At 41.0% G+C, this 26569-nt stretch overlaps 1 protein-coding gene across 2 annotated transcripts in view; it reads right to left on the bottom strand.

The window, feature by feature from the left end:
- KLHL29 (kelch like family member 29) overlaps nt 1-26569 on the bottom strand; it is a 395213-nt gene that overhangs the window by 46450 nt on the left and 322194 nt on the right. For both annotated transcript variants that reach the window (XM_021391022.1, XM_021391023.1), the window contains 3 exons: nt 25413-25551; nt 9584-9783; nt 2935-3194 (listed from right to left, as the gene is read on the bottom strand). In XM_021391022.1, the coding sequence (XP_021246697.1) occupies nt 2935-3194; nt 9584-9783; nt 25413-25551 (599 nt within the window). The remainder of the gene's footprint in view (nt 1-2934; nt 3195-9583; nt 9784-25412; nt 25552-26569) is intronic.

The raw sequence follows: 26569 nt of genomic DNA, 5'->3' as shown, positions 1-26569 counted from the left end.
GTGCTTTGGTGTGGGGAATGGCCATGTCAGCTTCACATAAAGGGTCAGATGTACCCTCAGGTGAAGGCTCACACTCTGGTGTAATACGAAGCCACCACACTGAGCTCTGGAGGGTTGTCCTAGAGCGTGGTGGTTTAGAGAGAGGGCTGCTTCTCCAAACCTTTCCATGGGGATGTCTCTGCTGAGTGAGACCCTGGCTTTGACAGGCAAGATGGACATGTAGGTAAGGCACAGACTTTCCACTGCTTAGAATCACAGAACCATAAAAGTTGAAAAAGGCCACAAAGATCATCTAGTTCAACCATCAACCCATCTCACCATACCCACTAATCATGTTCCTCAGTGTCACATCTCCACAGTTCTTGAACACCTTCAGAGATGGTGACTCCACCACCTCCCTGGGTAGCCCATTTCCAATACCTCACCACTCTTTTGGAGAAGAAATTTTTCCTAACACCCAACCTGAACCTTCCATGGCACAACTTGAGGCTATTACCTCTTGTGCTATCACTGTTACCTGGGAGAAGAGGCTGACCTACACCTCGCCACAACTTCCTTTCAGGGAACTGTAGAGAGTGATAAGGTCACTCCTGAGCCCCTCTTCGCCAGAGGATAATTCCTCTTCTATTCTGCTTGTGTCAGAAACCTGCCTTTGGGTGAATTGCTGTGCCCCGCAGAAGCTGTGAAAGAGGCACTTAAACCACCTATGTCAGAGCTACTAAGAATAAAAACCCTCTACTGTGTCAGCAGAGCTTGTCCTGTCAGATAAGGGCAGATGGAAGGTGGGAAGAAGGTGTAGGTCCCGGAAATCCAGGCCCCGACAGATTCAATGACCAGTGTCTCACCCAGGTGGGCTTTGGGCTGTTTTTGGCTAAAACTCTCCAGCAACCCTCCCCATAGGTACCACCAGCTGTCTGCAGAAGCACAAACCCTATTGCTGCTTTGGTGTCCCCCACGTGCTATTTCCTGACCCCAAAGAGAGAAAGAATTGCGCGAATCCATCTCAGCAAACTGTGAATAAAGTCAATATATCCATGCACAGCCCTCACAAGAAAGTTGAGCCTGCATCTGCTGTTTCCATGGTTGCTCAGACTGTAAAGCTTATGGCGGTTGGGCACTTCTTGACATGGCGGCCCTTGCTGCACATCAAGCACAAATTTTCACTCATCATCTTTATCTGAAAAAAGATTATTTAGATCTGCCTTTCTTCCAGCCCACCCTCAGAGCTATTTGTTTCTGAGTTCTGAAAATGCAGAAGTCATTTTTGTAAAGACGGTATTTTTCATGGTAAGTATGAGTTCCCACTTTTAGAAAATAAGTACCTATTTAACTAAGAGCTTTATAATAGATCAAGCAGTGCACAGAGTTTTAAAAAAAATCAACCAGAAACAACAGCGAGAGCTACCACCTGAAGAAACTAGGTTAGTGGTAGGAAAGGACATGAAAATAGTTATCTGCTTGGTATCTTTAACATTAATTTATTCAAGACCCACATCTCTGGGCAAATGCAAATTAAAAATTAAAAGCCCTTGTAAAGTAATGCATGAAACCATGGCACCACAGAGAAATTTGGAGAAGCAAATAAAACTGCCAGCATAAACCGCAAAGGCTCTGCAGAAGATGGAGAGAAACGAAGGAAACTTGGAATTTAAATACAAAAACAACTCAGAAAACCAACCCAACCGCAACATGAAAGCAAGAGAGGAGGAGATGGCGGTGGTGGAGAAACCACCACTTAAAAAATAAATTCATAACATCACCGCAGCAGGGCGCAGGAGGAAATATTTTAACCATCAATTTTGAAAACACAACCCAGACCGCCTGATGAGGGACACCTTCTGTTTGCACCAGGCAAACAGACTCCTGCTGCAAGGTTCTCATGCTCCATCCCCTGGGAATAATCCCCAAGTTTGCATTAGTTTCGGAGCTCAGAGCTGCATGGAGCTGACTGCTGTCATCAAACATTAAGCAAGCTGTGAAATACTCCACAAAACCCTGTTTTTCAGTGCCAGCAAGAGCCAAAAAGTGGTTCATTTCAGTAAATCAATGATATTGTGTAGATGTTATAGGTAATAACAATATCAGGTAATACTAAAAGGCACCTCTGGCATGTGCACGAGGTGGATGGAGACTGGCAGTTCCCCAGCACAAAAATCTAGCTACATTACCTGCTCACATAGGACAGAAAAGGTGGAGAAAAGCCCTTGCCAGGGTCTGTCAGCATCTCTGTCCTCCAGAAAGAGAGATCTGGGGTTCAGGCCACCACCCACCAAGACCGACTTTCAAGAGCTTCAAGCTGGAGGCTTTTAATTATCTCTAGGGTAATCCTCTGGTCCCAAGGACACCCACCACCATCAGTCACTGGTTTTAGCATTTATCTGGAGACAGTGCTGGGTGAAGTAATACACTTAGTTTCTTGAGTAGAGGGCAGACAGCACAGCAGAGATGGTTGAGTAAGGGCTAAACAATAAATATATAATACTCAAGGGGTTATCTAAGTAGCCGATAGAAATTCAGAATCATTTGTTGTGTGCTGAAGCTACATTCATTCAAGACGTGTCATCAAAAGAAATACTGATTTTCTGATAGATTTTTATTTCCCACTGTTGCTAAAATGCATCCTCTTCATAAAGCAACATCTTCCACAACTCTAATCCTTCCTGATTTATCTATGACCAAGCTTGCAGCCAGCAGCTTGAAGCCCTAGCTTTGTACAATGCATGTCACAAATGAGATTTTGACTCTAAATGATCAGATACAGGGATCAGATTGTGAAATTACTTAGATTTTGTGCATAGCCTGCATTCCCTTTCTCTTTCTTTATCTGAATTGCCCATCCTATCTCCTTCTCATCCTCACATTCATGGTGATAGTTTCTATTTTAGAAGCATTTACGGGAATGGAGCAGAGTGAGACTGCTGAGATTATTTTTACCTGAGCTCTGATTGCAGCGTCCTTCTTAATCCACTTTATCACTGTTTCATACACCAGCTCCTCTGCTTTGGTGTTCAGGCTGTCATTGGACATGTAGGAAATGAAGTCGTCTTTTGAGATATTAAGGATCTCTTCTTGGTTTGCCACCTCTGGGAAAATCTGCAGGGCGTATGCTTTGGCCATGTTGTATAGCTCAGTGCACTGCATGGCTTCAGCCATGGCTAATATTCCTAAACAGTTGCTAGCAGTCAGCTGTTTCTCTAGAAGGAACAAATGAAAGGCAAGTGAGAATTATTAAAAGCAAGATTCACATTTTTTACTGAGATCATGAAAAAATAAATGCCACAGACAAAACTCCAATGCTAATTAATTTCAGAGAGTTAATTAGAAGCAGCACCCTGGATTACTTCAGGACTGGGGCTTAACGTAGAAAATCAAAGTCTGTGTAACAAGTGAACTGGGGATTGGGAGAGAAACGCACTTTCTGTGTTTGCTTTTAGTGTAAACCTTCATACACACTGGGAAAACCCACTGACATAATACTGTCTTGGGCTTCCCAAAGGACAGGAATCCAGCCAAGAGACTCTTGCTATTTCTACCGCTTACAATGTTGCTTTAAGAAACAGCAAAGATGTAAACGGCAGCGCAGGCACTTAAGAATAAATGCAAACAGCACCGAGGACATTTCTGAGGATGCTGCAGTCGCTTTATGATAATTTTTGCCCTGTTCAGCTACTAAGCTACTTCAAATAAAAAAAAAAGTCCCCCCTCCCCCCCCTTTTTTTCAAAGGAACTTTGTTGCTGCTGAATGTGATGACATCCCTTATGCAAAACACAGATTATACCAACGCCTTCTGTTAAATGTTGTGTAGTGAGTTTCAAAGAAAATCATGCACAGAGCAGACAGCATTATCTCCTACCCGGCAAACAGAACTAACAGCACAGTGTGTAGCTCTGTGTTAAAGTGTGCTGCACCACACATTTGACTGTACTTTTCTCCCTTTCAGGAAAAACCCACCAATTTCAGAAATTCATAAGAGGAACTCGATTTTTTTTTTTCTCAGATTCTCTTAACCAAGCCACTACTGGTATATTCTTTAAGATGGAAGACAGAAAAAAAAGAAAAAGAAAAAAGAGGGGGAGACAGATTTCAATAGACCACATCAGTGCTGGTGGCAGACTTCTGCGCTGCCAGAAAAGAAGTGCATCACATTTGGGCTGTGTCATATCTCAGTGCAGTATTTCAGAGCACTGGAGAGGGGATGTCAGATAGCCCCAAACCAATTCAAGCAAAACTCCCATCACATTGCCTCCACTGAAAATGCTCAGGGATTTGTCCCTATAGTCAGATTCTGCCTTCACCAGATTTAAAACCCGCATACTATCTATATGTGGCTCTTATTAAAATGGGATTATGACTTTTTTTTTTAACCTGGTATGGCTTTAAGACATCCCCTTCTGTGTGAGGGTTGTTGGTTTTTATTTCGGAATAAAATCTTTTTTTTTTTTTATTTTCTTCTACATATCTAACCATCCTAAAAGAAGGCTATCTCATTTTGCATCAGCTGATTGCGCTGACTGCAAGGAGCCCATTTCCTCAAGCACACCAGAGCAGCGGCACTGCTTTCTGTCAGATTTTGTCACTCAAAGCCTGCCCAGAGATAGCCTGCAAACTGGTAGCTGAAGCACAAAGCTCCCCAAATTTCTGCTTTTCCAATAAAAGAACCAAAAATCTCTTCAAAGGCCTTCGGTTCTGTCTGTTGGCACAGCTTCATGTATACATATGGCTGTGGGTAAAATAATCACCTAACAGAGCCTCTCATCATTGCTTGGCAAACTTCCAAGTCAAAGACAAATCTGACACTGCCCCACCTTATCCTCGTAAGGTTTATAATAAAGGAAATACTCAGGTTTGACTCATCGTGCATCCCTTTACTAGCACACGATGGAAAAGACCTGCAAGAGCTAATCTTTCCCTTGGAGGGACTGGCTCTGCCTCTGTCAGGACAGATTTCCGTATCTTCCCCAGCTGAGCCTGAGGCATGGGGCAGAAAAAGCACAGCTCACAGCTGATTTCTTCTCATCAGGATCATCTTTCTCTTCTCATCTCTAACTCCTGCATTGTTGTTGCTGGTGCAGCCCTGGTACATGGGGTGTCCAGGCAGCTCCACGTATTGCTGCGGAGAGTCACACCTTCTTCCCTGAAATGGCTCGGTGGCAGACCCAAATGACTTTTTCCCTGTCTGATTCAGCAAGTAGTATAAAGCCATTCAGAGTGAGGTCCCAGGGAGATGCCGTACATTCAGGAAGCTGGTGAGGCACTTCTTCATGCTTCAGCACTTTTGAAGTGATGGGCATCACAGCAAGGTGGGCATAATGATGTTATTTAAGATTAAGGCTGGCACGTGGACTAGTGGAACTCATTCCAGTTGAGTGAGGCAAAAGTTGGGGCAACAGCTATGGAGTGTAGGGAAAATCTTCCCATGAAGTGAAGAAACACACCCTCCTTTTATTAATCTGGGGCCAAGATGATCTCTCTTGATTCCAGATGGGTCCAACTTGGTAAGCACAACAGCATCCCTTTATACTCAGAAATGAACAATTCCAAGAAGCAATTTATCTGATAATATTTTGGATCTCCACTTCAGGATGAGCAGAATCATGCCCTACCAGTGCCTATCACTCTTCACTGACTACAAAGGAAGTCTAAATGACTGCTTACCTGCAGACTTCCACTACATAATACAGCCCATACCAAGCAATCCCAGAGGTACATCCAGTCGAAAGCAAACAGGACAAAGACAGCTAAGGACCAGTTCTGCTCCATCTGCTGCTGAGCTCTTTTCCTTTGGATGCTGATGTGGTTACAACGATAGCTGTTTTTGTCACAGTGACACTTGGAATGATACAGTTTTGTGGAATTTCACCTTGAGTTCATTCAGAAAACAACTGCTGACTCAGCATTCAAGGACAGTTTGTATCAGAAATGACTTTATGGGCTTTAAGGATATCAGATGTAATCTAGCAGGTTCTCACTGGTTGGAGACGGTGTTGGATATCATATTTGTCTCCATGTAATACTGCAGATCAGCAGCTAGTATTCTCCACTTGTGTTACATGCCATGTTGGAATCTTGTACTAAGTCAGCAGGAGAAAACCAGCCAGTAGACTGCTAAGACTGCACTTCTTGGATGGTGATGAATGGAAGAGCTGAGATAAAGTCCTCTAGAGTAGATGGTATGTCAGAAGAATTACTGAGTGAGCCTAGCAACATTAAAACAGAAGGTCAGTGGTTGGCACAAGACCCCTCTGTGTGCATTTAGTATTTCACTTAGAGATGGTTTCTACATAATGACTTGGGTATCTTTAAAGTTAGCATAAAACCTGCACTTCTCAGCATACACTGTGGACATTCTGATAGGGATCTTGTTTCTTTCTCAGCTATTACTGCCCACGTCAAAAGCACATGAACACAAGCAAGAGGTGGAAGATTTATGGATGCATTCACTGTACCAAAGATTTCAGTTCCACAATAAGAATGTTCCTTTTATCTCCTATCTCCAGAAAAGGTTGATGCTTTAGTTTCTCCAGCACTGGCCAATGTGGTTCTCCATTTGGCTGAAAATTCTCCACCACGGGTAAGCAAAATTTACTTACAATACTTTCCTGAATTCATAAGAACCACACAAGCCTATTCTACCATTGGGTGCTTATGTCCATTTACGGAGGTCACCTGTCCTTCGTTACGTTCTTCTCATAGCTCCCACTCATTCGCTTTGTAAACTTTGTGCCTTTCTTGTGGGACACTAAAGTCAGAGCTCCCGCTCTTTTCTCCATGAATATAACAGGTTCCACCAACTTCTTTAGACTTGAAGGAAGCATAGTTGTAGATTTTCAGCAACAGGCAGAAATGCAATCTCACAGTGTGTTCGCTCCTGCAATGGAGATCTCTGCGTCACAGCCCACACTGCAGTACTGATGAACCTCCTGAAATCTGATTTGAGCCATGACTGCGATGGTAGCATCATTTCTTTGTAAAAGAAATAGGAAAAAAAGAAAAGAAAAATCCCTCAAGTCTTAAGCCATATGGATAGAGGAAATACCTATGGTGCCCTGACCAGTTTGCAAACATTTGCCCAGCTATCATATGGCACCTGCATGAACTTGTCAGCATCGTTGCATCAGCTGAGAAACTTGTCACTTTTCATGGTCTAGACAAAAGCAGAGGAGACAGCATGTGTGAAGGAGAGAACACGGCTATAATTAGCCTAGTGAAGTTGGTTAAGAAATCTCTTGTTGAAATGGAACAGTCTTCTGAGCACATTTGCAACAAGTTTCCACCAGAAAGTGCAAATAGATTCAAGGTGCCCAGGGCAACACTGCTGGAGCTCGAGCTGCCTGGACATCATCCAGCTAGGATCCTGCTGGAGCCTCATCATTAAAAAAGGATGATCCAGATTTCACCTGGAATGGTGTTATGCTGTGCACGACAGGCCTATTAATATTTTATTTTTATTTTATTTTATTTTATTTTATTTTATTTTATTTTATTTTATTTTATTTTCACTTATCCTTCCACTTATCTTGCAGTTTAGACGTGGAAGAGGATCCCTTTATAGTAATGAATCTGCCAGAAACCCTGGAAAAAAAAAAACCCTGTTTTTGCAATATTTCTGCTTTGTTGGGAGAGAGTAGAGGTGGCTGGGATGAAAAGAAAAAAACAACCATGGAGAAAGCAAAATACTTTTTCTTAATTTTTTTTTTTACATGGCAAATGCTATTCTATCTCTGCAGAGCAATTCAGTCACAGCTATAAATAAAAATAAGCAATTACACTCCATGAATTCTCCAAATGAGAATACAGAATTCCAGCGACTTCCCATATATCACTGAACTTATAACCAACTCTACCATTTCACACCATAACATGGTTCACTGAATTCAAATATTAAATATCGGAAAAGAGAAATCTCACATTGATTTCGTGAAATAAATGTATTTTGTTTTTGTGGTTGAAGCTTTAGAGATAGTGCAACTTAAACACATCTCTTCCTAGAAAGGCCCTAAGATCTAATAATGAAAAGTGGTGAAGAAGAGCTGGGGGAAAGCAATGCTACGGGCAGAGCCCTCGCTCAAACTGCGCAACCAACACAGAGGAATTGCAAAGTGTAGCTTTCATTTTGCCATTATCCACATATTTGAGAACAGACTTATAAATGTGACATTAAAAAAATGGAAAGAAGAAGGGAATACAATAGCACAGATTCTTTACTGAATGCAGTAGTACCAGCCTGGTCACACCACTAATTCTGCCAGCAGGCCAGATGAGCAGCGAGAATTAACACCATGGACAAAGAGGACTCATTTGAGGGTATATATATATATTTTTTAAATGAGTGCCATATTTTCTTAACTTTTATCTTTCACATGCTGCAATTTTAAATGCGTATTTTTAGTGAAAATGGACCAGGAAGAACTTACAGGTCATGTGGGTTGAAGATATATTTGGAGATCAAATAGAATGACATCTCCCATAGCAAGCTAGGAGTTGAGGAAGTATAGAAATCAGATGTAAAAAAATATATTGGAACGTGGACATGGGAAGTAAGTCATATTAGATCAGGCTCACATTTTTTGTGTTAATAAGTTTGTGTTAACCAATAATTTATAAATGATTACTGTCTCATTAAGTGAAATTACAGCCATATTATTAAGGGAGTGGCATGTGATACAGGATTTGGATCAATGTGGTTTTCAGTTGAGTTCCAGCTCTGGTTCCTGTTCTGGCATGACTGAAATGGGGCTGGCTGGTTCCAGTATAGACCACTAAAGCTCAGTAAACTGATCTGGTAACACCGGGTAGTTTTGAAATTGTCTGTGATGGAAGATACACGGAAATTAAAGAGCGAGATGACATGGTACTGTGGACTAGAAGAACAGGCTTCACATGGGATCATCAGAGAATGGACAGAGGGACTGGCATGAGGTTACTCTGTACACTCGCACTGGGGCAAACACTCCCCATGCACATAGGGCACACCAATTACCAGAGAAGGGCAGAGGAATCATTCATTCCTATCCACTATTTCTAATGATATGCATGCATCAGACCTCTCTATATGAAAGAGCAATTCCTGTGAACATTCAACCTGCAGTAGTTCAATCAGTCCTTGTTTACAAGAACATTGGAAGGATTTTCTCATGGATGCGAGAAAATTGCAGATCCTGACTCTTCTCTGGGAGTCTCCCTCCAACTCTTACATTGTTTGACAGGTGCAACACCCAACATTTGCTGTCATGGTTATACGCAACTTGTGTATTATAGGCAGGTATCCATGCAGAGATCAATGTCTGTGAAACAAGATGTCACTGTAGTACCAATCATAAAACAAAATTCAGCAGAAGAGTCTATCCAAGACGAGAAAGCCACTGTCACTCATACAACAGGCTATACTTCTTTGGATTATCTTCCATAAGCCATTCCGTTGGCATTCAATTCTCAATCCAAATAAATCATGGTTGGTTTTTTTGGTCTTTTTTAAAATTACATTTAACTCTCTCCTAATTATCTTTTAAGAGTTAAAAGAAAGTCTTACAAACCTTAAAGTGAAGTAAACCTTAAAACCTCACTAGATGAAATGATTCTTACCTAGAAACGAAACGCAGACTTTACAGAAAGTGTGGAACTGGAACTTGCTGGCAGCTTCCAGGAGAGTTTTTGCATTGGCTGAATCTATGATCAAAGAACCTGTATAAACAAACTCCAGGAGTAATTCCAGGACATCCGCAGTGAGGTTGGACATGGCCAATTCCAGCTTCTCCCCGCTTCTGCTACTGTCTCTTGGTGACCTGGTAACAGCAGACAATGAAATTACGAACATTACGCCATCCCCATTTTGTTGGCATTTAGATTAGTGAGGGCTAGAAAATTGCTTTGCACCTCATTATATTTCTCCTTATTTTTGTTTACGGAACCGAAGAATATGAATTTTAAAATAACTGAACTTAAAACTTTAACTGGATCTGAAAGAGAAGAGTCTTAAAGCAAGTCTTACAAAAAATCTGTTTATTGCTACTCTGCATTTTCATGCAAAAACAGTTGCAAAAGAAAAGGAAAGGAAAGGAAAGGAAAAGAAAGAAAGAAAAACGAATGAGCCAACATTAATGAAAATGAGGAACAGGATTAGCTTTCAAAGGGAAACAATACATTTTAACATCTCGGTTAACATCTCATCTTCTGTGCATAATATAACTGTTAAGGAAAAAAGCCTCTCCAATTTCAAGAGAAAAGGTCATCTAGTTTTTCAGGAATCCAGTACTGAAATAATTTTAAATGTCATGTCCATTTAAAGATACATTTAAAGACCTTTTCATCAGAAATAACAATAATAAATATTAATTTCTACTTAGCTTGAACTTCTCCGTATGTTATATTGAAGTGTATATATGATAGATATGATATGCATTAACAGATAGCCATATAAATCTATATGCTTATTCTAAAAATCTATTGTTCCCTTTAGGCACTAAAAAAAGGAAGCCCTTCATGGCAATTGCTTTGAAAACTGAATACAAGACAAGATAGACAGACAAAATGGTTAGAGCAAAGTAGGGAGAGGGGGGAAAACAACAACCAGCTCTGCCACAGGAAGCCAGCAGCCATCCTCTAGGAGTTTCATGACTGTGGCCTACGGTTTTTCCTGCATGAAGTGCTGAACAATTTGGGAAATCAAAGTATCTCCTGCATTTGAAGTGTGGATTAGTGCTTGTGAAATTATTGGACAAAAAGAAAATTATACTGAATTAAAGTAAGGGCCCAGTTCTTAATGCATGGTTGGCTGATGTGTCTGCAACACTAAAGACAGGTTACACCTGAAAGACAAAAGTGATAATAAATTTTGTAACATCAAGGAGGGGAGGGGAAATCTGTTGGAGTAAGAAAATAAATTCTTTTAATGGTTAGGACCATCCAGCACCTTCTCAAAGAAACATGAACTTCTCCTAGTCACTGGACAGTCAACGTCTGCTCGTTCCAATTCTGCTAGAGTACTTGCAAAAGCCATTGCACAAACAACACAAAACCAGCATACGATTCTGCACGACTTACATGGACTGGCCAAAGCATCACTATTCACAGGCAACGCCAGCTTGAAGCATGAGCAAGTGCACTACCACCCTCCTGGATTTGCAAAGCTGCCTAGAAAGGTCATAATCAGACCTCAACTACTATATAGACCAAAAGTAAGCAGCATGCTAGCTTCAGTTTTATTCCCTCATACAAAAATAATGAATTAGCAACCCCCCTCACCCCACTCCGTCCAATATATAGTTTTGGGAAATGCTTAACACTTTCATGCATCGTGACTGATCTTCCATTGACTAGTACTGTTCAAGTCAAGCACGCTGCTTTGGTTCATGTGAATCTTTACAGGATCACAGCTTTAAAGATTTCATTTTTTTCTACTGAAAGAACTTATATGGTGTCCATTATCACAATGGGAGAGCAGCAAGCAGTACTTAATTTTGAATGCTTCTCTCAGGTAATGAACAGCGGTTACTCCCATTCACAAAAGAAAACTGAGGCAAAGAAAAGAAAATTACTTGCCTATGATCACAGAGAAAGTTAGGGGCAAAGCAAAGAAGTAAATTCATTTTTTTTAATTCTAAATCATGGGACTACAGGTTGGTTAGATCCTACTCCACACACAGACGGATAGGAATGCTGTAAGAATTGACCATGTTACCTGTGGCATCCCTACAGGCAGAGATGTGAGTGCTACCCTGAGTCCTTACGCTTTATCACACCGCAGTATTCTTTCTGAACTGTTGCATATGAATTCAATTTTGCACTCAAGGCAGAAAACCTCAGGTGTGAAAACAGAAGAGTCACCGTTTCCTAGATCCTCAAGAGGATGTCACAAAATATTATTTTTTCTTTCGCACGCTCAGACAGCAATAACATTCGCTGTATCTGATTTATCTCCAGTTGTGCACACATCCGCTGCTGCACCCTGGGCTATCAAGATGCCTCCTGGTACCAATGTAATTCTTGCTGAATTGCTTCCAGAAGTGCTTAGTACCTGACAGTGAGTTCACATTCAGGTGGGCTTGTTAATAAGGACTGTGCTTAAAATTTAAGTGAGACTTGGAGGGATCCAGCAAGCGACAGAATCGGGCTCTTGGCACTGCGGGAAGCCCCGCTGTAAGCAATTATTTACTTAATGCCACTAATTGCACCGTGCTGGCAATGGCTGTGTGAAGGACTGCGTGTGACCCTGTGACAGCTGCTGAGGGAGCCATGAGCTCTCTCCCAGAGCAGAGTTGAGGAGGCACAAAGGAAAAGATGATGTGACACCCATGCTAGCGTAGCCATGTACCGATGTGAGCAACAACTGCAAGCTGCTATTTTTCAGAATAATTAAGTAATAATCTCTTTTACTTTGTAATATACCAAGCAATAAACTGCTGCTGCTGCAATTGATTAAACGCCAAAGAAAAGCTAAGGTGTTTAATCAATCACTAGAGCCACTTACGGCAAATATAATACAAAGCTACGGAGATTATTGATATTACACAATGAGCCAGAAATGGGAAAGAAAATTATCCCTATTCCTTCCTCGATGATGGCTGGCATGTGCTGTCCGAGCAGCAAGCACACCAGTGCACGGCCCTGCTGCCAGCTGGACCAAACCAGGAATCTGCTGGGATCTGGTTGGGCGCAGCAGCACGGGATGGAGAATGGGGTGGGAGTGGGCTGAAGCAAGTTTCGATGGATCCAAAATGAGTTTTTGAAGGAACAGAAGAAAATAGTGTGTGGAAACAGGCTGATGTGACTGATGTGGGAAACAAAAAGATTCCAGAAATGTATCTTCAGTGAATCAGGTTGTGGAATCCCCTTCCAAGCCTGACTAGAGCTCAGGAAACTTTCTGTATTCCTGGTTTATTTGTATGAGAATATCATAGAATCATCAAGGTTGGGAAAGACCACTAAGATCATCTAGTCCAACCATCGACCCATCCATATCAACATGTTTTGCACAGTTACACTTCATGTATCTGGGACATATCCTTAGTTACTGTACTGAGGAACTGCAGTGAATGACTGAAGCTGCATTACAAGAACAGAATTTAGCCTTGTAATATCAAGCACAGTTAACTGGGGAAAATATGTATGAAAGCAGTGCCCCAAATATCTGATCTTGTCTCACATCAGGAGTTTTGTCAGCAGCATCAGTAGCGGCAAACAATTAGAAAAGTCCCTCTTAGAAATGCCAGCCCTGAAGACCTTACCGACTTCCTTCCCTAAGAGCTGTCAAAAGCTATACAGCTCCACCTGATAGAGCTATATTGCTGTTCCTGCACCCCTGGTAAAAACAGTGGGCATTTTGGGGGTGGACAGCCCATCTGCTCAGTGCTTCCATCTCGCTAGAAGTCAGGCAATGTACACTTATCGTCCATGGACATCACCGAAGGTGGCACAAGCTGCTATTTGCCCTGCGAACTCTGAAGTTTAAATAGAATGATGTCATTTTATTGGCCTTGTAATCATTGCTCATATTATAAAGGTCACACATTTCATGCAGTGGCAGAAAATCAATATCTCTCCCGACAGCCTCTGGGGGGAAAAGTTGTGCTTCTGAAGAATAATATATAATAAACAATTTTAGTCCTATCTTTATCATTGCTGTAATCTTTGAGAACGGCGACAGTAAAAATCTGGCAAAGGCTGATATATAAACTCATTAAAATTAGGAAGTGATTTAGAACAGGACTTTTAAAAGATTAATCTTGAGCTAAACAGCAAAGAGGTTTGTTTAGGTCTACATTTAAACAAGCCACAAGAGCTCCTTAACAGCTTAATTTTACGGTAGCTGTTGGGGAATTCTTTCAGATTTACAAATCATGTATTTCTCCAGCAAGGTGACAGACCTGAGCAACGTGCAAGCAGAACTGAACCAACAGATAAGGAGGAAGCACATATATACTCTCAGTGGATAAGAGGGGGGTTACAGAAAAATATTTTATATTGTCTGGAATAATTAGGTTTGACAAAATAAAGCCAAGGCTTTGAACATGCTCTGGCTATCTATCCTTCAATTTAATTACTTAAACTAAAGAGGAAAGAGACACGGGGTGCCTTTTAAAGCAGAAGGTGGCTTGAATTCTTTCAAGTAACAAAATAAAATTGGTGCCCTCTTCTGTTAACTAACGTATACAGAAGAGCTAAAATGTCTAAATACTGATAGCAAAAACAACCCTAAAACCTCATCTGCAAGATTAGAGTGTATCTGACCACAGACATTAAGAGTAGAGAACTTTACATTTTTGGTATCCATTTGTCGTTCAAAATCATTTCCGTACATGTAATACAGAGAGACAAGAATCATCGCTGGTGTTCTCAAGCTAAATAGGGATGCAAGTGAGTTTTCTGCACCTCGAGTTATAAATATACGTGTATGTATGCCTTCTCACTGCATTATTTGTATCAACACATTCACTTCGCGGAGCTTCTGTGCGATTTGGTTCAAAACATTTAATAGTGAGATGCTTTGAGTTGCAAAGCTGAATTTTGAGCCTGGCTAAAGCAGCTGTGTAAGTGAAACATCGCGGGTGCATCCATTTGTCAACTTATGGGCGATGCTACCGCCTCTGGGTCGGTCTTCCCTCCTGGGTTGGACGTGCTGCCTTTAGCCGGATCCCAACCTCATTCTGAGTGACTAACTGTTTGGCTACAGCCTCACTCCATTTTAGATGAAACACGAAGAGCTACCTTTCCCCGGTGCAGATGCCAGCCAACTCTCTGTTTACAAGCTACAGTCACAACGTCAAAACAAATTCTGGATGTTCAAAATGGAGCCATCTGCACAGGATAAACATGAAAAATGTGAAACGTTTTATGTAAATGTGCATTACTGACTAGGAACAGTTGGTTCAACTTCCTCCCAGACTGCCTCGCTGGGAACAGGAGGCCTGACACAGTTTGTGACACCTATTTACATCGGAAGCCATATGACTCACTGTGCTGTGGGCTCAAAGGTATGATGTAGATGGGTACTGACATAAACGATTATCTTGTAAAATAAAGGCACTCTCAGAATTACCATTACTGAAGCTAAGAGCGTGTGGCACATGGGACTCGGTGAGTGCCTTCTGCTTTCTTCCTACCCACGGCCCATCAGCTTGCAGGGAGCCTGCCACCATTACCTGCACTGCAAGAAATTGTAGAATCACAGAACGGCTGGGGTTGGAAGGGACCTTTAAGATCATCCAGTTCCAACCCCCTGCTGTAGGCAGGGACACCTCCCTCTAGACCAGGTTGCTCACAGCCCCATCCAGCCTGGACTGGAATGCTGCCAGGGAGGGGGCATTCACAACCTTGCTGGGCAACCCGTTCCCAAATCAGACTAGTTCTGGAATTCCAACTGAAGAATAGCTGGTATCTCTGACTATAATCATCATAACAGAACAGCTTAGGTTGGAAGGGACCTAAAAGATCATCTAGTTCCAATCCCCAAATCTACTGCTTAGGATTTCATATACTCCAGGAATTGCAATAACCTCCTCTAAAAGCACAAGGATTAGCTAATAGGATTCTACAGGACTGCCAGCACACAAGCAGGAGCTCCAGATCCATCCCAGTATGTGCTTCAGAGGCACGTATTTTGAGGTTGGTCTCTCCCTGCATGGAGCAAAGCAGTATCCTGGCCTGGCAGCTGCCTATTGGCTTTATCTCCTTGCGTGCTCCTAGGATCTGCCCCATCAGCTTGACATGCTGATCTTGTTGGCTTCCTTTCATAATTGGGAACATCAACATTTACCCTACATTAATTATGTTCCCATTCCACCAGAGCAAAATATTTGCTACCAAGATAGGGGGAAAAAATCAAATTAAATTGTTTTGCTCCCTCTCCAGTGTTTCGGTCTATAGAAAACAGGAAATCCAAGATTTTTATGTAAGATGAAACACTTAAATGACGGGAAGCTTCTTCTTTTTATCTCAGTCAAATTATTTTGATTACTGAAAAAGGACTCCAGACTGGGACAGGCAGCTTCTCATGAGGCTTAAGAGTCTGTAAGCTATGTGCTCATTAAAAACTCCTGTTCAAGTCTATACAATTTAGACTGAGTATCTTGTTTACTGTGGAACACAACCCTTAAAGCATTGAAATTCCAGGCAAAGAGAGTGCCGTGTTGCTGCATCTTAACTGTCCACTACTTGACTTTTCATCGTCAGAGTTATTAAATGGTTCAAAACCCACATGTCTATTTATCTTGGGAGATAAAACAAGAAATTTAGTTATATTCTACCTACCCTCAGCTAAGAACAGAACAGACAAGCCACTCTACATGGAAAGCAGTATTTCATACTGAGGAGCTTGATTTATCCTAATTACAGGTTCATGAGATATAAAAGCAGCGTTGCACACACAGACCCACATGCATTCACACAACACACACCCCAAGATGCATGTGCACACAGTGCACAGAGGTTATTTACTGAGTTGTTCAAGTTTATGCAGCTGCAAGGTAATCCATCATGTAAATGATGACAGGAAGGGACATTTATAGAGCAACATCATTGCAATACGTATGTCATAAGGCACTGAATGTTCTATTAAACAGGATTTTTTAAAAATAAATTACACCCTAGCATTGCTTCTCCCTCGGAATTATTTTATCGGCTCAAAATGTATTAACTTGCAAATCTCTGCCTTCGTTATACTACCTTGTAGAGAAATACTATCTTGGAGCCTCAGCCACTATCCATCTGTCTCACGAGAGAAGAAAACATATACTGTAATGGTGCTATTGTACGATTATGATAAAGAACTAGTAAAATCACAAGATTAAATAAATTACACTGTTTAAACACAGGCTTGCAAATTTGTCATGAAAATTTACCTGACCGACAAATCAATTTGCTCACTTTCTACCACGACGTTGATACAAATAATGCTCCTCGTTCCAGGCAAACAAAATTTGGCAAGACTGGTTTAACTTATTAGGGTCAAATGCTGTTTGCTTGCACCTGCTCTACCAGAGGGAAATCAGGAAAATGAATGGCTGCGAGCTGGGGCACACGGCAGCCTTCCGCTAATTCACCATCCCACAAATGATCATTACAAACCAAGTCGAGCAATGGGATTATCAGCAAGTGCTTTTGTTCACAAACAACATGGCCAGAATAAAACAAAACTAACAAAAGAGCCACGTCTCCTCTATACCCTTAATGCTATTCAAAGAGGGAACGCAGTCTAATTGCCGGGTAAAGCCTGATTCTAAAGTAGAGGGATCAGTGGCAGGCTACAGCATGGGGATCACAGTCTGAGGCAGCAATCTGCCTCCCTGCTGAGATTTAAGAAAGAAGATGACAAGTTTCAAGATGCTGGCTTAAGCAAGTGAATGAACAAGCGAACAGCAAGCGCCCTTGGAAGAACAGCATTCCATGACCTAGACTTCTGCCAGGGACTGAGAATACACCGATTCTCATAAGATGGGGAAGGGAAAAGCCAGGCCAATTCATTGCCAGCGCGGGCTCTAACCTGTTTGTAAGTACTTCTGGCTGCCTAATTCGGCAAACATGTGGCAAAACAGCCCAAGGAGAGAGCTACTGTTTGTTAAAGGTAAATAAAAGATGCAAACAGGTTTTTGTAGATTATACGGGAAGGGGGATTTAAAACAAAATGACAGAATGAAAATTTATTCTTGTCTAGCGTAAAGCTCGCCCCCTTAACCAACCCAAATCTGATTTGTTTTAATGATATTTATTACATCATCAAAAAACAGCTTAGCAGAGAGCTGGCATTATGCAGCTAATAAATCTGTTTCTTAGGAATGTGGTGAAATTTATACAAGTAATTATCTAGGTAAGTCTATCCAAGGCTTTCTCATCAATGCAATGTCTAGAGGGAAAACAATAATAAAATAATGATAACCACAATTATTATTTATTACCACTACAACGATTATGGTAGTGCCCAAAGATCCCAATCACCATTTCAGTAATTAGAACTCATTTTGTCATGCACCGGTTCTTTGTCACTCAGCTACAGGCTGTTTCTAGGGTGTACATGTAGAAGCAGCCTGTGCTTGGGATGTCGATAAAAGGTAATCGCATCGCATCACATCACCTACAGCCACGGGATGCGTGGAAAGGGGATGCTGCTCTTCCACTGACAGTGCTGCCTGGAGAGATGGGGACTGTACTCTCTTCCCAGGTAACCAGTGATAGAATGTGAGGTAATGGCTTTAAGTTGTACCAGGGGAGGTTCAGGTTTGATATCTGGAAACATTTATTCTTGGAAAGAGCGGTGCTGCAGTGGCACAGGCTGCCCAGGGAGGTGGTGGAGTCACCGTCCCTGGAGGTGTTCCAGAACCGTGGGGATGTGGCACCGAGGGACATGATTAGTGGGCATGGGGGGATGGGTTATCAGTAGGACTAGCCAAGTTTAGAGATCTTCTCCAACCGTAATGATTCTATGATTCAGAACCTGCCCATGCCCCCACAGAACTCTCAGCACATCGAAGCCCCGTGCTGCACAAGCAAAAAGACAGGATCGTAATCTGATGTGCTCATAACCTGGTCATATTAACTCAAATTCATTATCCCAATCCAGCAGTGGCTAATCCTTGATGATTTAAATAAAAGGAAATGAACTGCTGATCCCTGGAGCGACCTGATAGCATGCTGGAGTCATAGATTTGATTACTCTTGTTTTAAGGCAAGGTATACTTTTGGAAGCTGCCCAAAATGACAGCTTTCAAGAACATAGCTCTACTTCCTGCGCCATGGAAGTTTTTCTCCTTGTCTTTGATCTATTTAGCTTAAACTGGACCTTGTTAGATAAGTGTTCCCTTTCACCTCTAAATTTCAACACAGTCAAGCCTAGACATGGCTGTGAGATGTAAGTAAATATAGGTGGGTCGCACACACCAGCATCTTACGAGCAATTGCATGACAGCTGCATGGCTGCAGATGGGTCTAGCCCGAGCAAGAGAGGTGATTAGTCTGTCATTTCTTGGATAAGATTCACAGGATTTGTAGTTGTGTCTGGAAATTATGTGAGTGAGGAGCCCACACTACAGTAAATAGAGATGCTGTCAGTGTGGGAGAGGAGCGAGAGGTTAAGTGATTCTGCACGGTGCCTCAGTGAGCTGCAGCCATTATGAGGCAGAAGCTTCATTTCTGCACGGTACTTCCAGGCTTGAAAAGGAGCCCTCCTGTCCTCCTCACTAGGGATTCTCTTCTGAGCAGGGCACGTGGATCTGTCCCACCCGGCAGAGCCAGCATCCAGCCCAAGCCACTCACCCTCCACAGCCAGGGCTGGGAAACAGCCGGGCTGCGATTCCTTAGCACTGCTGAATATTTGTAAGCTGCAGTTCATTTACGTAGAAGCCCATACATTTTTGCTTGATGAAAACATGTTTTCCAAGGCCCGACAGCTGCAAAATTTGAAACCCAGCAGGCAGCTGTGACATGCGGGTGTGAGTGTGGCTCATGGAAAGGGGGGGCACGGAATGCAGAAGGCTCCCTCCCTTGCCAGGATTGCACAGTAATTATCAGTTCCTTGTTTAAGAGAAAATGTCCATAGCATAATTCAAGCCAGCACCCAGGCAGTAAAGGGATGAAGAATATTTTATACTCCCATGCAACCTCCCATTCCCACAGACTCCTTTAAATGATTTAACAGAAACCACTGGAGCTCCGTCTACATACGATATACCTCTCCTGGCATCTGACACAAGCATCATATTTTTAACTCCCTATTTCTCCATTTCCAAAGAAATGTTATAATTTGTTTCCACATTCATTCTGCTCTATGGTGGAGCTGAAGCGTGCAGATGTAGAAATGCTGCCTTCTCCTCTCCTGGAGCTAAAAGCAAGGTTCTTAATAAGCAGGAAAACATGAAGGGGTCACCAAGAGTAGATTTTTCTTTCATCTGCTATTTCTCATTTTGGGCTTTTTACAACGTAAACACAAACCAGACAGTCTGTTTTCCAGACACCTAAATGCTTTTGCAGTTTTGTCAGACTGTTTCAGATGGATAGCGGCAGGTTTCTCTGTCTTGCATCCAAATGCTGCCTCTCTTCACAATGGTGTAAAATGCAGAATGACATCTCTGTCTTCAGTTTAGGTGTGAAGCAAAAGGAATTTGGTCCTTTCACCCTAACTGCTTTACGTCTCCCGCCTTCCTGCTCTGCCTCCAAGCCCTAAGAGTACATACAGCCCTATTTTAGAAAAAAGAAATGCTTGCAAAAAGAAGCAAGGTATTGTGGAAAAGCAATTTGGCCACGAACTCACTGGCTCTGCTCCTTAGGAAAAGAAGGATGAACACAGCATTGCCAGATCGCACTGCATCAAAAATGTTTGCTTTGTGACTGAAGCTCTTTGTGTATGTGACTTACTGCTCTGTGCTGCTGGAATTAGGCAGCCAGTATGACTGCAAGATTAGAAGGCATCGTTAAAAGGATATCTTGAAAAGATAAAGCTTATGGGGCAGGAGCTGCGTATCTTCAGTAACTTCAGTTTTATTTCTCTGTGGCCAGTCTGCTTATAAAAGCCAGCCTCTTGGCCAAGAAAAGGCTTTTATATCAAGTACTTCCTATTATTAATGTCATATTTGGTAGAGGTTCCAGCATTTTGGCTTGGATTAAGAAGAAGAAAAACAGCAAATTGAAACATTCCGGTCCAGCTCTCTTTGTTACAGAAATATCAGATATTCCATTTACCCAGCAGCTGTACTTGCCTATCCCAAACACAGGCGGAAAAAACAACGCCTCCTCATAGGATTTTCCATTCCTTCCTTCCTCACAGGACACACACATCTTCCACCCATTTCTTCTACGGCAGATAGAAAAACACAGAACTTGTTTCTTTCCTCTCCCAAACCAAGGAGCTGTAGCCGCAACATTGGCTTAAATAAGAAAATCTGAAAGAGGGGCATGCAGGTATGGATCCTTACTCTCTGATTTTCCTGTATATATAGAAGCATATGCATGTAGCATCCATACAAACACTATTTCTGGAAGGAATAGCTCATGTACTTTAGTCAACTACATTTTAGGTGTCTAATCAAAGTTGGCTGACTAGACTTTCTTGGCAATGAAAAATGAGCACTTCCAGAAGGTTATCTATACTATGCTATATCATAAGGTGGGGTGAATTGCCTTCTGGACATTCCTGTCTTCCTCATAACTGCAGGAGAAGGCCAGACAACCAGATCAAGCCGAACCCCTTAAGTAAGCAAGGTAACACCCATCATAAATTTGTAGTCTAATCAAATTACCTTGACTCTTTCTTTATGGACAGCATGAAGGATGGTCTCCTCCTTCACCTCATATCTTAGATACCTATTTTATTGAGAGCTGATTTACCTCCTGGAGAGTTCTGTCTTCCTTTTTGAAGGAAACAGCAAGAGGTGAGATGGCAAGTACAGATTAAACCTTCCCTAGATGCCAACTCTAGGCTTAAATGTTGGTGGACTAATAGCAAGAAATAACCACCTCTAATTGCTCCTGAAGTATCTCCTATCTGCCTGCACATGGGTACCTGAACCAACAGATAAGGCTCCTCCTGGAAGACTCCAGGGTGCTTTTCTTCATTGTTTGCACTAGAAATTAGACCTTTACTTTGGGAAGGCTGAGTTCTTAAGTACCCATAACACAGATGTTTGTTAATTAGAGGGCAAACTCAGGCAGATTGGAAGCAACTGTGGTTGGTAGTGCACTCAAAACACAACATTGGTATTTAGAGCCCAGATCCCCATTCCAGCTGCTATTTATTGTCTACTTTCCCCTAAAGTCCCATACTGCAGTAATCTTGTATAGGTCAGAGTCAGAAGAAGCTGATTAACCACCTGATTATCCTACACACAGATGAAATACATCAACTTCTCTATATGCTCTGTGGCTGAAGGGGAAAGCAGTAAGGCCACAAGTACTCAACCTCATACCTATCATAAAGTAGGCACAAACATTCACAAATATTCAGAAAAAGACTGCACTTTAAAAATGATTGTATGAAGAGAACTAAGGGAAATCTAACACTCCTCAAATACGTTTAATACTGTATAAAACTGTTTTTGACATTTGAAGTCACTGCAATATGTCCTGCTACAGGAGTAGCCTTGAGCATGCCCCATCTGTCCTTTGCACCTCTCTTTTTTTTTTCCTGCAGTGAAGAGCAGCCAACATCAGGAACATTTCACACCTGCTGCTCCTAATACCTAGGTTTTTTCAGATGACTTTGCACTGAAAATGACTAAGAATGCTTTCTATGATCAGCAGCTGCTGGGAGGAAGAAGAACACGGAGTCCTGGTTTGCGGTCGAGTGCTGTGCAACTCCTAGAGGGGACTGGTGAACCCATTTCCAACATTACAGTGCTTGGCACGGTGCTGAGCTTAGACTGAGGGCTGGACTAGCTCTGGCTCAAAAGGGCCATGCTTGTCTGTTTGAAGATAAATCACATGGGTGAACAACTTTTCTGGATTGGGACCACAATATGAGAAAATAAGGGGTCACAAATTGCATTCTCATTGTCAAATTTATTTCATAAATAATAATTTTAGAGTTGTTTCGGTCAATCAAATCTAGATCTTCACAGTGCACACTGAAAACAATGTATTTTTTCCCTACTAATACCAAGACTCATCCTTGTCAAATAGCCTTGCTGTTGGGCATGTACCTCTAGTTCTATTCTGCTTTTTGTCTATGTTTTGTTTTTCAAGGAGGGAATAATTGATCTTATTTGGTTTTGAACATTTCATTTTTATTCTTTTGAGACACCAATTGCTATTCTACTGTCAGATACCAAGTACAACACACAGCGGAATCGATGGCAGAACATGAGGTTAACAGTAACTAGCCCATGGCAAAGAACAGCTGAAGTAAATACTCTAAAAATGTATAATTTTTTTTTCTGCATCTTTATATGGATGCACACAGCATCTTCATGAATAGATCATCTTCCCACTGACGTTTCTGCTAACCTACTGGTGCCTCCAGTTGGAATGGCTTCAGAGTTTAACCCTAGTACACATTGACTGAAATGGCTTTTATATTATATTTCATATAAAGAGATCTCATCTATTCTTTAAGAAAAAACGCCACTTCTTGTTTTGATTTCTATAATAACACAAAGAGTGCAATATAAATCACATTAAGCCTTAAGTGCCATCTCAAGGGAGCTACTAATAAATATCAGGAGAGGATTCTAGACATGCTGCATTTATAAACGTACTGACTCTATGAACCATAATGATTTTAGATTACTAAGGGCACGATCCTAAAAAGTACTGATTGTCTCTTGCAATGAAAGACTTTCACCGACTTTATGGGGTTTCTAAAAGGACTAAGCTCTACACTGCAAACATCCTCTAGAAAGTAAGTCTTCAGCAATTCCCCTCTGTAGTCCTAAGTTTATTGTCTTGCAAAGACACATTTGATCAATTTGCAGGTGAATATTTATTTTTCTCACCTGACATTTTTGCAAACTCAACCAGACACCAAGCTGGATTTTTCCCTATTCAAGCATCATCATCAGTAATAAAGGTATTTTTGCCTTGGATACACCTGTGCAACTCCATTAGCCTTCATCAAGGTTACATGTGCACAACTGAGATTATACTCATACATGGAAAGTAATTGGGATGGAGCGACCTGACTGTGGGCACAAATCGACCTCTGCAGTACTTATTGCTGATGATGATGTGAAAGAAAGCAAAAAATGGTGAGGTTGGCAAATGGGCTAAACCTCTCACTATTTTTTTCCTGCGTCACGAGTGAGCTTTGTGTGAACAACTGACAAACAGTAATGCTGAAATCTATGGTTTTGCTTATAGTCTCTTTTCAGAGAATTTAATTAATTTTTGTTTGTTTGTTTGTTTTAAATGAGTGCATACCAAAATAGCATTCAATGTAAAGAATATCTACATTCGGTAAGGAAATAATGCAGCAGCAACATTCCTCTAAAAATAGATGCTGCCTGGTGACTTATGCACACAAGCAGACGTCTTTGAAGCAAAATGCAGGTGACAGTCTTTGGCCAGTCAGTTTTTGGATTTCTCTAAGTTGATTCTAAGATCTTCTTTCCTTCCAGACTCTACACCTTGTCACCCTAAAAGCATATTCTCCAGACTTAACTATTAAATGATAATGAGCAGACAGAAGAGAGAGGACAGGAGAGATCTGGCATAGCTACAGCTAGCAATCATTAGATTTACAGAGGGGAAAAGACATGCTTCCTAGGCCAACATATTTTTTATGAATAATTGATAAGGCAGTCAGCACAGTTATATCATAGAAGTGTAATATATAACCATAATTATAAAACCAGCTTTGTGCAAAAGGACATAATACACTGAAAGGAGATACCAGCCAATATGCCATCCTGAAATAAAATACAGTCACTATTGTGTTAGTTGGCGAAATTTAAAAACAGGATTTGAAGCAAGCAAAATGTTCTTTAATCCCATTTTTTAGCACAGTCCAGGCTCAGTCTGCTCAGGAAAATACTGCAAGGCAAAATCAGCAGCTGCATTAATTTGCTGATGATTGAGAGAAAAATGAAAGTTATCCTCATGTTTTTTTTTCTCCCTACTTGCTACTCTAACTTACTAATAATACGAGAGCACCAATTTATTCCTATGCAAGTATATGAAGCATACAAATTGAAAAATCAATGTAATGGAAAAAAAAGATTATCATGCACTGTTTAGAATCAATCAGCTAGAAACAGAGGGGGGAAAATGCGAAGGCGGAGACCTGATGTTTAGAAAATGTACGTATTGCACCTACCCTAAGCTAAGTGTTTGTGGCAAACAACTATGCTTTGTCTAGTAAGCAGACTGAGCTATATTTTGACCAGAAAAAAAGGTCTTATTTCCAATCTTTTCTACAGAGAAATTCGTCAGTTGTTTTTAATTCTTTCAAAAATCCCTGGATAATAAAAATATCAATCCCTTTGCCCATCAAAGCCACGCAAAAGCAAGTAACAAAGATTTCAGGGTGAAGGGATCAAGCTAATCAAAATCCTTTATTAGCACGACGTCTCAGCATCGTTCCTCAGAATGCTGACAGCTCAGTGTAGCTTGAAGGATAAACTTTTGTCAGACGTGACGGACTCCCTTGAAAGCATGGACAGCGATAGTGTTTAGTCAGAGCCTATCAGTAGATCAGCTATTGAATCGCTATTAGAAGATCAGTTTAAATCTTAGATCTCTCAGTGGTGGAACACTCTCTTCGGCCAAAACAGGCCTCTACTGATCAGAAATAATTACACTGTACGAGTCAGATGTGTAACAAATGGATCTGAGTCTCAGTTTGGAAATACATTCAGAGGAAGTGGAAAGAATGGCTACTGGCTCTGTGACAGGAGATTCAATCTTCATAAACCTGCAAGAGAGGGGAGGAAAAAAAAGCGACACAAATGCGCCCTACAAAAGAACAGAGCAGATCACAGCTGGAAGGAAGGCAAACCTTTTAATCAGGTCCTTGAAATACAAGCTGCAGGAAGCTAGAACATTTTGGTGGACTTCAAACTCTTTGCCTTCAACAATAATTTTCAGGTCTGTAAACTCTTTCGCTCTGCGTTGCTGGTTCAACTCCTTCAACATTTCTGCAGAACAGAGAAGACAGACAGTGCCAGGGTTCCCATTAAGAGTTTTTTATTTTTACTTTTTACTTTTCAATTTTTTTTTTTTGTAAAGAAGTAGAGAAACAGGAAACAACTGATATTTTTGTTGGTAAGATTGGCTCAACACAGACAGAAGTTACAAACGTAACATATTAAAAAAAAAAAAAAAAGAAAAAGAAAAAGCAGGAACCAGTAGGTCTAAACAACGGAAACAGATACAGAAAAAAAGCAAAAACAATCCTAAATTTGGAAGGGTTAAAATGAAAACAAAATATTTAAGCATCAGCAAATCAGAAACACAGAGAATGCAATATCACAGAAAAGTTAAAATAATTTGTTATAATAAAAATCAAGAGCTAATGAATTTCTATCCAAATGCAAACAAGCTTTGAACGTACTAGAATAATATTAGTAAAAATATGGTATTATGATGTAATATGAACTGGATATGGGTCAAAATAATAAAACCACAAGACCTGCAAAAATAACTTATCCTTAACATAGTAAAAACATGTTAAGCCTCTCAGTTAACAGAATAAAATAGTACTTATAAATAATATATAGATTACAGTGCATACAAAATTAAATGAATTATCAATACATCTTGGAATATACCTCAGCTATATAGATTACAATATATATATATATAAGAATTAGTTTTAAAGCATCCTTATGATAAAAAATAATCTCACGCAGAGAATAAATTACTGCCTTTTATAGTAACTCCCATTTTTTGCACTCCAAGGATTTTTACCATCACAGCATTTTTATTTTTTAGCCTTCAATGGCTTCATTTACAGCAACAATCAACTTTCACACATCATGAAAGAATTGTAATGATTAAAATAACCTGTGAAAGTGTTTCCATCCTGCAATAAAGCACCTACCTTGCTTGATGCCTCCTTCTATAAAGCCTAGTGGTACTAACGGAATGGAATAATAGCATGCCACATCTTCACATGTAGATGTGAACTGCTGAGCAACCTACGTGTTTTACAAA

Source organism: Numida meleagris, chromosome 3, assembly GCF_002078875.1.
Source record: "Numida meleagris isolate 19003 breed g44 Domestic line chromosome 3, NumMel1.0, whole genome shotgun sequence".
NCBI classification, from domain to species: Eukaryota; Metazoa; Chordata; class Aves; order Galliformes; family Numididae; genus Numida; species Numida meleagris.
Note: the sequence above shows the minus strand (reverse complement) of the source record. Positions and strands in the feature narration are given on the sequence as shown.